The sequence below is a fragment of the Octodon degus genome, unplaced genomic scaffold (assembly GCF_000260255.1).
Source record: "Octodon degus isolate 3935 unplaced genomic scaffold, OctDeg1.0 scaffold00032, whole genome shotgun sequence".
In the NCBI taxonomy this organism is placed as follows: Eukaryota; Metazoa; Chordata; class Mammalia; order Rodentia; family Octodontidae; genus Octodon; species Octodon degus.
In genome coordinates, this window is record NW_004524608.1 from 2,228,243 (window position 1) to 2,243,093 (window position 14,851).

Here is a 14,851-nt window from a genome sequence, read left to right on the forward strand (position 1 = left end):
TGCGGTCCCTGTGCTTTGCTAAGCTTGTTCTAAGTAGGTGCTTTAGACCACTGAGCCATCTCACCAGCCCCTACATTTTTTTTTTTTTTTTTTTTCTTGTGGTTCTGGGGATTGAACCCAGTGCTTTGTAGGTGGTATGCAAATACTTTATTGTCATCCATACCTTTCTTCCAGAGTCACATTGCTGAAAGAGGTGTGGTGGTGACACATGCCTATAATCCCAGTTGGAGACTGAGGCAGGAAGATCACTGAGTTAAAGTCAGCCTGCGCTACATAGTGAGTTCAAGGACAGCCTGAACAGGAAAGTGAGACCCTGTATTTATTATTTATTTATTTATTTATTTATTGAGACCCTGTATTAAAAAAAAAAAAAGAAAAGCCGGTGTGGTGCACACCTGTAATCTCAGCATTTGGGAGGCTAAAGCTGGAGAACAGCCACGAATTGGACGCCAGCCTTGGCTACAAACTGAGCTCAAGGCCCGTTTAACTACAAAGTGAAATCCTGATTTAAGGGGGGGGAAAAAAAAAAAAAAAAGAGGCCAATTGCCCATTACAAATATGGCTGCGATTGCCTCACTTCCTGTATCACGTGACCCTCCCATTGTCACCACATGACCCATCCTTTTCGCAGGACCGGAATTGATCTGCTGTGATAACTAGGTAGGTACCTACGGCTACAGTATATATGTGCGCACTTGTTTTTATTTCGTCGATCCGCTCATCTTTCTGAGACTCTAGAACTCTTGCAAGCTTTTCATCCAGGGACCAGATGCGATGGAGCTTTCAAGTCCTTCCATAGGAGTAAGTGAACCGGGAATCCCAGTCGCTGTGACTTCTCTGTCTCTGTCTCCTTGTCTGTCTCTCCGTGTCTGTCTCTCTGTCCCTGTCGCTCTCTCCTTTTCAATTTTTTCCCCTGGTAATGGTGATTGAATCTGGCATATACTGAACTACATCCAGCTCTTTTTATTTTATTTTGAGGTAGGATCTCACCAAGTTCCCCAGGCTGGCCTCCACCTTGCAGTCCTCTTCCCTTAGCCTCCTAAGTAGCCAGGACTACACCACTGTGCCTGGCAAGTGGCAGACTGGGAAAGAGGACCACTGTGGCTTTTTCAGCAGATGAAGAGAGGGAGGCGTTGAGATTGAAATGGGTGGGAAGAGGGGTAAGGTGAGTCATTGTTTGGGGTGGACAGAATGCTGTCTCCGTCGGCAGAGGGGTTGCAGGGAGGGCTGCATCGTGAACTTGGTGGGCAGTGTCCCATTCCTGATCAAGTTGGAAGGCTAGGCTGTGCACACCCACAGGCACCCACCCCTTGCCAGAAGGATAGCTGACTGAGGGCTAGAGAGGACTTGCCTTTGAACCACTCCTCATTCTGTTCTCAGGAATGTCCCAAATGCCTGGGCAGGGTAGGCATCATGGCTGCTAGCTTCATGGGATTGCTCCTGCTTCAGGCGGTGGCATGGGCATCAGGTAAGAGTGCCAAGAGCACCGAGGTTCCTTCGAGCCCTGTGCTCCCTTGGTTGCCTTGCACTGTATTCATGGTGAACTTTCTCATAGGCACTGGCTGAACCCTGGGGAGTGATTAAGAACAGCATTGGGATGGGGGTCGAGGGAGGGGGCATTTGAAACCCGTGTTCTGTCCCCTAATTAGCATGACTGCTGTCCTTACCTGTCCTTGCTCTTGCCTCTGCCTGTGTCCTTTCCTTCCAGGTGCCTACCCCTGCATCCCTAAAAGCTTTGGCTACAGCTCAGTGGTCTGTGTCTGCAATGCTACATACTGCGACTCTCTTGACCCCGTGACCTTCCCAGCCTTGGGGAAGTTCAGCCGCTATGAGAGTACACGCAGCGGGCGGCGGATGGAGCAGAGTGTGGGTGAATTCCAGGCCAATCGCTCTGGCACAGGTGACCACCCCCCCATCCGGCTCAGCCCTCCTACAGTTAGGTCCCTGATGCCAGTAACCGATGTGGAGTTTCTTTGCTGGGCACTGATACCCTTTCTTCCCTGCTGGTGTCCTCAGGGCTTTTGTTGACCCTGCAGCCAGAAGAGAAGTTCCAGAAAGTGAAAGGATTTGGAGGAGCCATGACAGATGCCGCTGCTCTCAATATCCTTGCCCTGTCACCACCTGCCCAGAATTTGCTGCTTAAATCATACTTCTCTAAGGAAGGTGAGGAGGAGTGGAACCAGAGGACGCAATGCAGTCAACACTTTTCTTGACCTTTATTTGTACCTTTTTCACCTTTCCCTGATGTTTGATTCTTTAATGCCACTGGAGTAAGATTGCCCTGTTAGTTCTGCTAAATGTGTGGGACTGTCAGGCTCAGGGGGCCTGTGCTTTAACCAGGTCCTGGCCTCTATGTCCTCAACCTAGCACCCACATGCTCTTTGGTCTTGAGGTGCTACTGAAGACTGGCAAGGGATAAACCATATTCTGTTGATTCAGACTCTCATATCTTGGTCATCCTCTGCAGGGATTGAATATAACATCATCCGGGTACCCATGGCCAGCTGTGACTTCTCCATCCGCACCTATACCTATGATGACACCCCCCAGGACTTCCAGTTACACAATTTCAGCCTCACAGAGGAAGATACCAAGCTCAAGGTGGGCATTCTGGCTGCCTCCGGTTCTGACGCATTTATGACTAGGGATCAAGAGGGTCCAGTTAGGCAGTCTACTGAGGAATATAGAACTGAGTTCTGCTCATGCTTTGTCCTAGGGGTGGTAGGGTGCAGGCTGATGGCTGGACCTGATGCACTGGTTGGGCTGGTTTGTGTTCCAACTCTGGGTGTCTCTCATTACCTGTGTCTCTAGATACCCTTGATTCACCGAGCCCTGCAGATGTCCCAGCGCCCTGTCTCACTCTTTGCCAGTCCCTGGACATCACCTACTTGGCTCAAGACCAATGGGGCAGTGAATGGGAAAGGGACGCTCAAGGGGCAGCCAGGGGACATCTACCACCAGACCTGGGCCAAGTACTTTGTCAAGTAAGGGATCAGCAAGGCTATGGGACGTTGATCAGCCTCTTTAGACATCAGGTCCATGTCCTGTCCCTCAAGCTGGTGCCACTTCCACATCTGCCTGTCCTACCTTCTGAGCCTTCCAGGTTGGGCATGTGTCCCCGCTCTAATGTCAGAGGGTGAAGGTCCATTTTTTTTGGGGGGGGGGTTATGACCACTCCTGTCCTTTCTCCTGCTAGGTTCCTGGATGCCTATGCTGAGCACAAGTTAAAATTCTGGGCAGTGACAGTTGAGAATGAACCTTCTGCAGGGCTGATGAGTGGGTACCCATTCCAGTGTCTGGGTTTCACTCCTGAACATCAGCGAGATTTCATTGCCCGAGACCTGGGTCCAACCCTCGCCAACAGCACTCATCGTGATGTTCAGCTGATCATGCTGGATGACAACCGATTGCTACTGCCTCACTGGGCACAGGTGGTAAGGCCTGGGATCCCCACGGGTGCCCTAGCTAAACCCAAATCTGACATTCAGATGATTTTCTGCAAGCTTTAAGTGTCTTCCTGTTCCAACTTTGTTTTGTGTCTGTTCTATCTCATCACTCTCTACTTGCTTCATAAATGACTCTCAAGTTATTGTTGTTTTTAGTTTTTCCAAATAAGGTCTTGGCTGGGCTTGAACCCAAGGTGATCCTCTTGTCCCAGTTTCCCAAGGTCTGGGATTACAGATGTACACCATCATGTCCGAGTTGATCCTCAAGTTATTTTTCCCTTGAATTATTTTTCTTATATTTATTGATAATCAGTTTAATTAGCAAATTTAAGAGCAACTAATCAGTGCCAGACTTATCCTAGGTACTGGTTATATTGTAGCAAACAAAACACAGTAGAGTTTTATTTAACCTTTGCCAATTCTGAGGACGCAGATAAGTTAAATTATGTGAATGATTAGGGCTGGCTAAATAGCTCAGCTGATTAAAGTGCCTGCAAGCAGGTGTAGGGGCCAGGGGTTCGATCCCTGGGCCTGCCATGCCAGCCCTGCCCTGAGGGCCCACTGAAGTGGCAATTGAGACTCAGCATGGTGGTGTGCACCTGTAATTCCAGCTCTTGGGAGGCTGTAAACAGGAGGATCACACAAGTCCAATCTAGTAGTGAGACCCTGAACACCCTGTAGACCCTTCCCTAAAAATACAAAAAAAAAAAAAAAGTGAATGATTAGATGTTGATTAGTACTCTACTGTAAACAAATAAGGCAGGAGTGGAGATGGACATATAGTTTGAATAGAGGCAGTTAGGGAAGGTTCTAGAGGGAAGGTTTCGTTTCAGCAAAAAATGGAGAAGCTGAAGGAGGGGTTGAGCAGTACTCAAGGCAAGTGCAGTGGCCCTTGAGTGGGAGCCTGAGCTCATCAAAATGCTTGAGAAATGCTGAGCAAAGTGAGCATGTGGCCTGCAGGAAGGCAGTGTGGGAGGGGTGTCATCAAAACATTTTATTATTATTGTTTTGGGTTTTTTTTGAGACAGGCTCTTACTATGTCATCCAGGCTGGTCTTGAATTCATGATCCACTTGTCTCAGCCTCCTGAGTAGCTGGGATTACAGGTGTAGCCCACCACCCTGCCCAACTTGATTACCAGAGCAACCTGGGCTGGCCATTTCTTGGAGCTTAGTTCCTTTTCCTGAGCCCTGTGGAGGCTTTAGCCTCCTTTGGCTTTAGGCCTCTTTCCTGCTGCCTGTGCAGGTACTGACAGACCAAGAAGCAGCGAAGTATGTCCATGGGATCGCTGTGCACTGGTACCTGGACTTCCTGGCTCCAGCAAAAGCTACTCTGGGAGCAACACACCGCCTGTTCCCTGACACCATGCTCTTCGCCTCAGAGGCCTGTGTGGGCTCCAAGTTCTGGGAGCAGAGTGTGCGGCTGGGCTCCTGGGATCGAGGGATGCAGTACAGCAATAGCATCATCACGGTGAGCCAGCGCTCCCTTCCCACAAGATACCAGGAACCTTTCTTACCTCAAAAAAGCTGACAGAGTCCTTCCCAACTCTGCCATTGCACCTGTTGAGGGTCATTTTGGGCTACTGTAATTCTCTATCTTGCCTTTCCCTCATATTATGCCTTTTCCACATGCTTGAGCCCAAACAGTTGTACTGGCCTCTATTTTCTTGGCTTAAAATACCTCCATCTCCACAATCCTTCCTCCTTTGCTTTTAATAGGACACCTGCTCACAGGAGCCTCCTCTAGCCCCATATTCTTCACCTGATCCCAACTACCTTCTCTGAGAACCCCTATGTTGAGCCTTGGCCTTTGCTTGACTCTTACTTCAGAACCTCCTCTACCATGTGGTTGGCTGGACTGACTGGAACCTCGCCCTGAACCCTGAGGGGGGACCCAACTGGGTCCGAAACTTTGTTGACAGCCCCATCATTGTAGATATTGCCAAGGACACCTTTTATAAACAACCTATGTTCTATCACCTTGGCCACTTCAGGTGAGTGCAGGGTACATGTACCCATTCCACACCAGGCCTAGCATCTCCTACCTCAGGCTTAGATCACCCCCCAGTTAGCCTGTTAGGGCTTGACTCCTGGGAGAAGCATGCCAACCCTTCCTTGAGGTGTGGGCAGAACATGACACAGCAGCATCAGAGCCACAGCCACTCCCAGGATCCCTGATGGGGATGGGATGCGGGAAGGCAGGATCAGGGCAAAGCAGCAGGGTCTGAGGCTGGCAGAATTAGGGCAGAGCTTTGGCAGGATTTATGGGTGGGGCAGGGGTGTGACCACAGCCAAGCTGATGGGTGGTGTTCAATGCTGGAGGGGCTTGGCCAGTCCCTGATGATTCCTCTCCCATTCAGCAAGTTCATTCCTGAGGGATCTCAGCGAGTGGGGCTGGTGGCCAGTGAGGAGAACAACTTGGATGCCGTGGCGCTGCTGAATCCCGATGGCTGTGCAGTTGTGGTCGTGCTGAACCGGTGAGGGCAGTGGCAGATCTAGACCTGGACGGGGCTGGGGGTGGGTCCTGGCAGTCTCACATGCTCGCTTTGCTTCTCCTCTCTAGCTCTTCTAGGGACGTGCCTCTCACCATCAAGGACCCTGACATGGGCTTCCTGGAGACCATCGCCCCTGGCTACTCCATCCACACCTACCTGTGGCGTCGCCAGTGATGGAGCAGATGCTCAAGCAGGCACCGAGGCCCAGCATGGGTGTTAGAGACAAGACTCAGCTCATATGCTGAGTAAACAAAGTGGCTAAAAGGCTACAGCAGGGCCAGCATGAGCTCACAGTGACTCAAGCCCAGGGGCAGTGGTTGTGACCCACTCTCCTCTTTAATAGGTGTCAGGGGCTAGAAGCTCCTAAGGAAAGATCAGGAAACCCCCCAGGTGTCTCCGACCTCATGCCCGTGTAGGAAATGTGCTATGGGCTGGTTCCATGTGGAAACAGCCCAGGATGAGCTCACTGTACAAACACAAGATTGGGGTGAGGGGAGGAAAGAAGAGATTAAGAAAGCTGGACCCAAAAATGGGGACTGCGTCAGCATCAAGGCAGAAGCAGCCCCAGAAGCCAAGGCCACTGCGTACATTCAGGCACCCAAATGCTCCTGGGTTACAGGTGGGAAAATGGCAGTCCCTTAAAAGAGAATGTTTGGCCTGAGTCAGAGTGGTTTTATTCTGGGGTGTAGCACCCCACTTCTGGCTGTATGAGCAGTGGGGAGGCAAAGGGGCCTCTGGAATGCATGACAGTAAAAGAATAGGTCCTGAGAGGTCCGAGACAAATCATTGCTCTTCATCCTCCTCAGTCATGCCCAGGGCCCGGGTGCCGGGGGCCCGGGTGGGTGCTGTCCGCTGGATAGAGACGATGCCACTGAGCAAGGCATAGCCCACCATGGCTGCCAGCCCTGCCAGCACTGACAGGATCTGGTTCCGCCGTGGGTATGGCTCTTCCTCAGTCTCTGGGCCTGCTGGTGTCTGCCGTGGGGGTGGCACCTCAGCTGTGGGCCAAGGAAAGAAGAGTGGCCAGTTCCTGGGTCCCAGCCAACTCCTCCCAGAGCTCTCCTCCTCCTGGTTCCTTACCTCCATCCCAGGGGAAATAGATGCTGAGGATGTGGGCACAGTAAGCACAGAGGTTGTGCAGACCCCGCAGGTGGGCCTGCAGCTTCCCACTGGGCAGCTTCGCCTGCAGGAGCAGGGCTAAGTAGCTAAAGACAAAGGCATCCAGGGAAGCAGGGCTGGAGAGAAAGAAGGGTGGAGGACACCTGAGCAGACAGCTCAGAATGGAGCTGGGGGGAAAAGGCGACCTTGGGAGGTGGGCTCTAGACAGCAGGAAGCTACCAGAGGGGGACAAGATGCATAGTTCTGGACCCTGTACGAAGCCTCCCCAGGTGGCGCCAGGTTGGCCCTGAATGGGGCTCTATCCCAGGGAACATAAAGAGCGCATTGAGCTCCCCACAGCCCAACAGGCTTCTCCTGTACCTGGCTGCTGTCCCATACTACCCTGCTGTACCACTGAGGTGGCTCTGGCCCCACACACAACTGCCGTCACAACTAGTGTCTGTCCCGAAGACTTCTTGTCCAGAGCCTAAACCCACTCCAGCCTCTGCATGTGAACCTGTATCTTCCTTCCAAGCTACCCATTCCCCCGCTAGAATGTGACTCACGCATCTCCAAAAAAGAACTTCTGAGACCCCAAGCGCTGAGAGAGAAGGGTCAGGCACTCCCGAGCCTCTTGGTACAGCTGTAGGGACGACATGGGTAGGTTTGTCCCTATAGGGAACAGTGCCACCTCCCCTCCTGGCATTGCTATTCCTGGTCATCATCCATGGGGCACATCTCATACAATAACCCCGTCCCAGAGCTACCTCTTTTTCCAGTTCTTCTTCATTCTCAGGTCTATGCTCCCCACACAGCATCTGCAGCCGCTCCATGTGCTGCCTTTGCATGCGGCCAGGCAGGAAGAAGTTGAGGGGAAAGGGCATAGCCTCTGCATACCACTTCCGGGTCACTTCCACATAGTTCTTGGTATCTATCCAAAAAGTATGGATCTGGATTGGGTAGGTGGGAAGGAATAAGAGGTCTCAGGCAGTGCACCTGCCTGGCTCGGGGTAGGCTTCTGACTCAATGCTCCGACCCTCACCCCCACAGGCCAGGAATGCTGGGAAGTCAGGCCCACTTACCAGCACTGGGAGCAGTTTTTCTTCCAGCAAAGACATGAATGCCAGGGTGTCTGCCCCTTGACGGGCTGACAGATCATAGTCAGCGTTGTACTTCTATGGGAGAAATATCCATGAGGTGGACAAGGGGCGTGCAGGGGCACTTTCAAGGTGGGGAAGGAATGGTACCCTCTTACTGGCCTCTGATTGCAATGGAGGTACAGCAAGCTTTTCCGCCTGAGGCTCCTTCCCTGGGCCAAGCCAGTAGCCTGTTGCTGTTGGCAGAAAGCCTAGACCTTGCAGCCTGCTGGCTGTCAAGGTCCTGTGCCCTCAGGGGAAAGGAAGCCTTGCCACAGGCTAGGAGTAAGTCCCAGAGTTTCCACGGAAAGCTGGCCACGTGCCTGCTGACAGCAACTTTCTAACAGTAACTTCCCTGACCCAGACTCCACAAAGCCAGAACAGAGCTCAGATGAGCTACTGAGCATTGGGTGGGCTATAGCCAATGTCTCAAAAACTAGGGGACAACCATCCTCACACTCTCTGGACCCATGAATTCATGTCCAGGACCCCCTGGTTTGTTCCCTCATGGCCCTGGCTGTTTCATCTACTTCATTCCATGCCTAGGTGCCACCACCACACATATATTCTACCCATACCACCCGGTCTTCTCAGCTCCTCACCAACCCCCTCCACATCCCAAGTGAGCTGTGTCTCTTAAATTGCTCTGAACATCATTTTCTCCCCAGTGGAATGGGCGTCATAATCTTTGTCTCAAAGGGGCTCTGTTATAAATAATTTAGGAGAGGGGCTGGCGAGATAGTCCAGAGGTGTAAAGCACCTGCTTAGGGACCGGGAAGATGGCTCAATAGAATAAGTGCTTCCCTGGCAAGCGTAAGGGTCTGGGCTCAATCCCTGGTTCCACCAAAAAAAAAAATAAAATAAAGTGCCTGCTTAGGCAACTGCAGGGAGCACGGTTTGATCCCCAGCACCACATACTGCACTAGCTCTGCTCCCAGGGCAGGCTGAGCAGGCCACAAAGATAATAATAATAGTAATATCCTAGGAAAAATACTTTGGAAACTGGAAAAGCTCTGTTCATACATAAGGAATCAGGACTGTGGTCTGGCTGTGCCAGGAATTTTGGCTTTTATCTGGATCCTGTGTCTCTAGGCCTCTCAGGTCTCCAATCATTCTCTAGATCCTTAAACTCTGGGAAAATACAAATAAACAAGAGGGTCCCATTTCTGACAATGTGTTCCTCTTTGGAACCAGTCTGTGAGTGGTAGAAGAAACCTCGGAAAGCATGCTGGTGAAGCCACCTAATACCACACGTAAGGATCTTATAGCTCTGGGAGGTTAAGTGACTTGCCCAAGATCACACACAATCAATGACAGAGTAAACAGCACAGTGTAAGCCTCAAACTTTTTTTTTTTTTTGCGGAACCGGGGATTGAACTCAGGCCCTTGTGTAAGCACTTATTCTACTGAGCCATCTTCCTGGCCCCTTCCAACCCCTCTTGTAATGCTTTGTCAAATTCTCTAACCTAGTTCTAAGCCTTGTCCCTCCTAACTTTCATATCTAGCCCCATTTAGTCCCTAAAAACCAGAGATTGAACTCAGGCCCTTGCGTTATTCTACTGAGCCATCTCCCTGGCCCTCCTGAATTCCTTTCTAAAGCTGTGATGGTACACACTTGTAATCTCAAATACTCAGGAGGCAGAGGCAGGAGGATTGTGAGTTGGAAGGCTAGAATGGCATCTTAATGTGTCCCTACCTCAAAATAAAATTAAATAAAAGGGTTGTTGATGTAATTCAGTGGTACAGTGCTTGCCTAACACATGTGAGGCCCTGGGTCCAAAGGGAAAGCCCCTTTGTCTCTTTTTCTTTTTTTGAGATAAGGTCTCCTGTGCAATTCAGGCTGGTCACAGAAGTGCCTTTCTAGTACTACCTTCAAGGGCTTCATTAAAGCCAAATACAATTCCCTACTTTCTCTTCCATGTGCCACCAGCTCATCCTGTCCCCTCTCTACCCAGCATACAGAAGGCACTGTCTCCAGATGTCCTCATCGTCCTGAATTTAACCTATAGCCAGCTTCGTCACTGCATCACAATGACAGCATATGTGTCTTCCATACCAGAACGTGTGTTCCTTCATGCTCTGCATCACTTATGCCAAGCTTGGCATGTGATATCTGGTGCTCAATGAGTATGTTGCACAGAACTGACTGAATCTGTCTCACCAGTGGCTCCCATCCAAGACACCTACCTCTTTTCTTTTTTTTTTTAATAATATTTTTTTTAAATTTTATTTATTTATTTGTGTGTGTGTGTGTGTGTGTGTGTGTGTGGCCAGCTCAGCCCACCAGGGGGCGGGGCTGGCTGGCATGTGGTGCTGGGGGATTGAACTGTGGTCCCTGTGCTTTGCTAAGCTTGCTCTAAGTAGGTGCTTTAGACCACTGAGCCATCTCACCAGCCCCACACCTACCTCTTTTCGAAGGTGGGTGATGATCTTGTGTGGTACTGAGATGATTTCTCCATGGCTGGTCCGAAGAGCAGGCAGAGTTCCTGACATTGAGAAAGTATTGCCACCAGATCTTTAGCTGCCTGTTCGGTCTCATTCATTCATTCATTCATTCATTCATTTATTCATTGTAGACCAGGTTGGCCTGGAACTTGCAGAGATCTTTCAGGGCTGGGACTGCTATTCATAAACATTTGTACCACACTCCTGCTTCCTGCTACTCCCCCTGCACATTCCCTTCCTTACCCCCCCAGGGCCACTGGATACCTGAAGGGCTTCGCCAGGGGTTGGTGATCTTGTGTACCTTGAGTGGTGCACCAGTAAATCTGGCATAGGTCTGCAGGGAAGGAAGCAGAAGACAGGGAGCCCAAGGAACCAAGAGAAATATTTACTGAATATTTTGTGTCATGCCTTTGCTTAGCATCTTTATACAAAATAAAACACATTACCATTTCTGTTTTAGAAATGGGCAAAACTGAGCTCAGAAAGATTATATACATGTCCGTGATTACAAATAGGAATATCCTTTTATCTTCTCTCCTGTCATCTGTCTGGTGAACATCTTGAACATCTTTAAAAGCTCTTCATATACAATACCCTTTTGGTAGCATCGATCATGTTCCTACTCATTACTTATGTACCTTATACTTGAACACTTTATTCAGTGGTTACACGTCTGCTTTTCCCTAAACAACTTTAAGGGAGCCAGTAAATCTTCCTCATTTTTTGCATGGCATTGTATGGTACTTAGGTGAACCTATTAAAATCGAAGAGTGAAGGTAGGGATGATATGGATCAAATTTCACTCCCAAACTCTTTCCCTAGTCTGACTGTGGACCGTCTGGTCCAACAATCAGGTTCAGTAAATAGTGTCTGGTTAGAAGGGAGAAAGGGGGTGCTGAGACGACAGGAATGCCAACCCCACGATTCCCGAATCGTCCAGAAGGATTGCCCCAAGGTCACACAAGCAGTATATAGATAAACAAGGATAGAAGCCATTTCCTAAACCCCTGGTTAAGCCTATTTCCATTGCTAGACAGCCTGTAGGAAACAACGGCATAGAGCACTGAGCCCTTATCAGCTAATCCGGGTCTTTGATTGCCTCAGTTTCCCCCAGTGTGGCCCGGCGAAGTTCTGACGCTCGGTTAGTTTGCACCCCCTCCCAGTCCTTCTAGGGCGCAGCAGCGGACGCCGGCGCCACCCCTCACCAGCACGGCCAGGCTGTCCAGGTCCACTGACGGCAGCCCCCAGCCCCCCGACCAGCAGAACAGCTCCATGGGCGCCGCCATCTTGCACGCCCTCTGCCCCGGAAGCACCTCCCCGTGCGCCTCTGCCGGCTCCCGCACGGTTCCGCCCTCAGTCTCCGCCCCTCTGGAGACCTGGGACTGGGGGCAGGGGGAGGTCCCCGGGAAGGCTCGGTTTTTCTGGAGCTGCGGGACGCCGGGGTGGCGGGAGGCGGGGCTGCGGGCCTCGGGGGAGGGCGGCCTCCGGCTCTTCCAGAGGCGGCTCCCGCAGGGCGTCCGGGCTGCAGGCCAAGGGCGCCTCGGAGAGTCGCGGCGCCTCGGCCGAGCGGAGCCTCGAACCCTTGAAGGCGATGCCCGCACAGGAGACGGGGATCTTGGGCGCCTGTCCTTGTTCTGCGGGCTTCTGCCGCACCGCACGTGGCCTGGACTGCTCCGCGGCCACTCGGGACTCGGCCCCGCGAGGGGGCTGCGGGGGGGTCCCCCGAGCCGCATGTTTTCCACTGCGCGTTATGTTTGGAGCCGGCCCCGCGCCGCCTGTCGCTATGGAAACAAAACAGGGGCGGTGGCGGCGGCGGCAGCGGCTAGAGCGGAGGCCCGGCTGGGGCCTGGGTGGGGGAGGGGAGGTGGGCTAGCGACTGTTGCCTTAGTAACGGGAACTCTGGCGCCCCTCGGCTTTGTCCGGGTCACTGCCGGTCCACCGGTACCCACCGTACTGCCCCAGTCTGGTCCTCGGCTCCTGGCCTGTCTCCTGGTTTTGTACTCTTATCTCTGTAATCCCTTTCCTCTTGATTTCTTCGCTTCGACCTCACTGACCAATGTTTTCGGCTCTCCGTCCAGTTCTAATCCGACGCTTTCAGATTCCAAGTTTTCCTATGAATGAGGGAAAATGGAGAAACGAGCGCAAGTCAAGGAACCCCCGCACTAATAAAGAGCGCTTACTTCATGTCAGAGCAGCAAGCTTCATGCCGTGTGGGCATCCTCTAGGCACTATAGCAAGCTAAGCTCCGGCCACTCCCTTGGCATCCTTTGCTGCCAGCTGTGAAAGAAGGCCCACTGTGTGGCCCACGCCAGGGGTTCTTGCCTTTCCTCACTGTGGCTTCCAGCAAACAGTAGCATTTGGTTGTACTGTGTGTTGCGGCCCCTAGTAGCCCGGCGATAGGGGAGGGGGAAGCACCTGGGGGCAAGGACCATTAGGGAGAAACGGAGGGCCGGAGGCCTCCAGGACTCTTTCCCAGTGCTCCTGGGTGATGCCTCCTGGGTGATTGGCAGCTCTTTGTTTCACCCCCCCTCCCTCCTGCTGGCCCCCCTCCCTCCTGCTGGCCCCCCCCTCGGCTCCCCCCTCCGTCCTCCGTCCCTCCGCCCCCCGTTCCTGCTCTCTCCGCCTAGCCTTTTCCCCTCCCAGCAGCCTGCCTGCCAAGGGTAGTGAGCCGGCTGAGCGGCATGGAGACGCAGGAACTTCGGGGGGCCTTGGCTCTTCTCTTCCTTTGCTCTTTTGCATCTGCCAGTCAGGACCTGCAGGGTAAGCCTGTGTCCATCCTATTAGACCCCATCTCAGCCTCTTCCCCATTTACCCCCCCAGTCCGGTAAAGGGGAACATGAACACGTAGGCCAGGAGAGGAGGAATACTGAAACTGAGCTAAAGGAAAGAATTACACTTCCTGGAGTAGGTGAAATTATGGCATGATGGGGACCTATGTAGATCAGAGAGCGGTGGCTGAGTAGTACTGACCAGGGTCAGAGAATGAGGCCAGAGGAGTGGGTTTGGGAGCTGATAGGGCTGCCTGGCTGGGCTGGCAGCATCCCCCAGGGCCTGGAATAGCAGCCTGAAGGTGGGTGCATGGTGTGGGCCCCTGGGCTTGGTCCCCTTCTCTCCAGGCTCCTCGATCACAAAGACAGGGTGGGGGTGGAGACTGAGAGGTCTGGCGCTCCCGGAGGTCTGGCTGTGGGAAGGGCCCTCGGGTGTGGGAGAGGTAGCTGGAGCAGATGACACAAGCAAAGATTCTTCACTGACTGGAGAAGAAACCACAGATTGGCCAGGACACAGGAGGCAGAGGAGTTAGGTCCTACTTTCCCTTGGGGTGGGGAAAGTTCTGAAGGTGGGAGGGTCAAAGCCCTCAGTGGACAGCTGTTCTTATCCAAATGGATGTGCTGAGCCCCCAGGATGGGAGGCGGGGCACCAGGGTGCGGAATGAGCCAAACCCAGCAGTGGAGAAAGAAGCTGCCTCTTGTTTCTGTGCTAGGGGCACCTTGTGCCACTCCTGCCTGATCACCACATTGCCTCTCTTGCGCCACCTGGTGGGGGCATCTCAAGTTTGTGGCTTTTGGATTTCTAAGCCTCAGTCCTGCAGGTTCACAGAGGGATGTGTGATAGGCCATAATGAGGGAAGCGAAGGTCCACTGCCTCCATTGTTGGATAGCAAAAAAGGCTGATTTCTGAGAAGGTGACTTATGTTGCCTGGTGGTGGGGTGATGTAGGGGAGCCCCAACCCTGAAGGCCCAGGGGAAGAGTCCAGGCCTTAGCATTTGACGCTGTCCTCTTGTCTGGCCAGTAATTGACCTGCTGACTCTGGGTGAGTCCCGGCAGATGGTAGCTGTGGTAGAGAAGATCCGGACAGCCCTACTCACTGCTGGGGACATCTACCTCTTGTCCACCTTTCGCCTGCCTCCCAAGCAGGGTGGTGTCCTCTTTGGACTGTACTCTCGCCAAGACAACACACGATGGCTGGAGGCCTCTATTGTGGGCAAGATCAACAAAGGTGACTTGTGGCCATCTCCTTCCTGTCCCAAACCTGAGCACTTTCCCTTATCCCAACTCCTGTTTCTTCTTAAATTTTTATTTATTTATTTATTTATTTGAGAGAGAGAGAGAGAGAGTGAGAGAGAGAGAGAGAGAGGCCAGCTCAGCCCACCAGGGGGCGCGGCTGGCTGGCATGTGGTGCTGGGGGATTGAACCGCGGTCCCTGATGCTTTTGCTAAGCTTGTTCTAAGTAGG

At 52.3% G+C, this 14,851-nt stretch overlaps 3 protein-coding genes across 8 annotated transcripts in view; 2 read left to right on the top strand and 1 right to left on the bottom strand.

The window, feature by feature from the left end:
• The first annotated feature begins 618 nt into the window (after positions 1–618).
• On the top strand, positions 619–6,601 carry Gba (glucosylceramidase beta). 4 transcript variants are annotated; one of them, XM_023713718.1, is made up of 12 exons: positions 630–801; positions 983–1,165; positions 1,381–1,468; positions 1,709–1,900; positions 2,017–2,163; positions 2,468–2,601; positions 2,812–2,984; positions 3,197–3,434; positions 4,691–4,915; positions 5,275–5,438; positions 5,805–5,921; positions 6,008–6,601. In XM_023713718.1, exons 2-12 carry the CDS (start codon positions 1,145–1,147, stop codon positions 6,111–6,113), a joined length of 1,605 nt encoding a protein of 534 aa, XP_023569486.1. In that variant the 5' UTR covers positions 630–801; positions 983–1,144; the 3' UTR covers positions 6,114–6,601. The 4 variants fall into 4 exon arrangements, with proteins under 4 accessions (XP_023569487.1, XP_023569486.1, XP_023569488.1 ...); XM_004629772.2 differs by lacking the exon at positions 983–1,165 and having other exon boundaries at positions 636–660; positions 751–801; XM_023713719.1 differs by lacking the exon at positions 983–1,165 and having other exon boundaries at positions 619–660.
• Mtx1 (metaxin 1) lies at positions 6,597–12,406 on the bottom strand. The gene is made up of 8 exons (XM_004629774.2): positions 11,824–12,406; positions 10,883–10,952; positions 10,580–10,659; positions 8,120–8,212; positions 7,805–7,987; positions 7,604–7,680; positions 7,020–7,174; positions 6,597–6,937 (listed from the first exon to the last, which is right to left on the bottom strand). The coding sequence occupies exons 1-8, from the start codon at positions 12,349–12,351 to the stop codon at positions 6,723–6,725; spliced, it is 1,401 nt and encodes a 466-aa protein (XP_004629831.1). The 5' UTR covers positions 12,352–12,406; the 3' UTR covers positions 6,597–6,722.
• A 788-nt stretch (positions 12,407–13,194) lies between these two features.
• The window catches only part of Thbs3 (thrombospondin 3), a 10,813-nt gene continuing 9,156 nt past the window's right edge, over positions 13,195–14,851 (top strand). The window contains exons 1-3 of one of the 3 annotated variants that reach the window (XM_023713744.1): positions 13,326–13,378; positions 14,208–14,300; positions 14,409–14,615. In XM_023713744.1, coding sequence (XP_023569512.1) covers positions 14,444–14,615 — 172 coding nt within the window. In that variant the 5' untranslated portion in view covers positions 13,326–13,378; positions 14,208–14,300; positions 14,409–14,443. Of the gene's footprint in view, positions 13,379–14,207; positions 14,301–14,408; positions 14,616–14,851 lie in introns of all 3 variants that reach the window. The other 2 variants (XM_004629776.1, XM_023713745.1) reach the window with 2 other exon arrangements.

What these genes read in the sequence shown, in the direction of transcription:
- Gba (XM_004629772.2), top strand. Translation starts at nt 775, where the DNA reads ATGGAGCTTTCAAGTCCTTCCATAGGA. An exon ending in GGCGGTGGCATGGGCATCAG is followed by an intron (nt 1,469 to 1,708) that starts GTAAGAGTGCCA and finishes CTTTCCTTCCAG; the next exon opens with GTGCCTACCCCTGCATCCCT. An exon ending in GGCCAATCGCTCTGGCACAG is followed by an intron (nt 1,901 to 2,016) that starts GTGACCACCCCC and finishes TGGTGTCCTCAG; the next exon opens with GGCTTTTGTTGACCCTGCAG.
- Mtx1 (XM_004629774.2), bottom strand. Translation starts at nt 12,351, where the DNA reads ATGCGGCTCGGGGGACCCCCCCGCAGCCCCCTCGCGGGGCCGAGTCCC. An exon ending in AAAAACTGCTCCCAGTGCTG is followed by an intron (nt 7,988 to 8,119) that starts GTAAGTGGGCCT and finishes TACCCAATCCAG; the next exon opens with ATCCATACTTTTTGGATAGA. An exon ending in CTATTTCCCCTGGGATGGAG is followed by an intron (nt 6,938 to 7,019) that starts GTAAGGAACCAG and finishes CTTGGCCCACAG; the next exon opens with CTGAGGTGCCACCCCCACGG.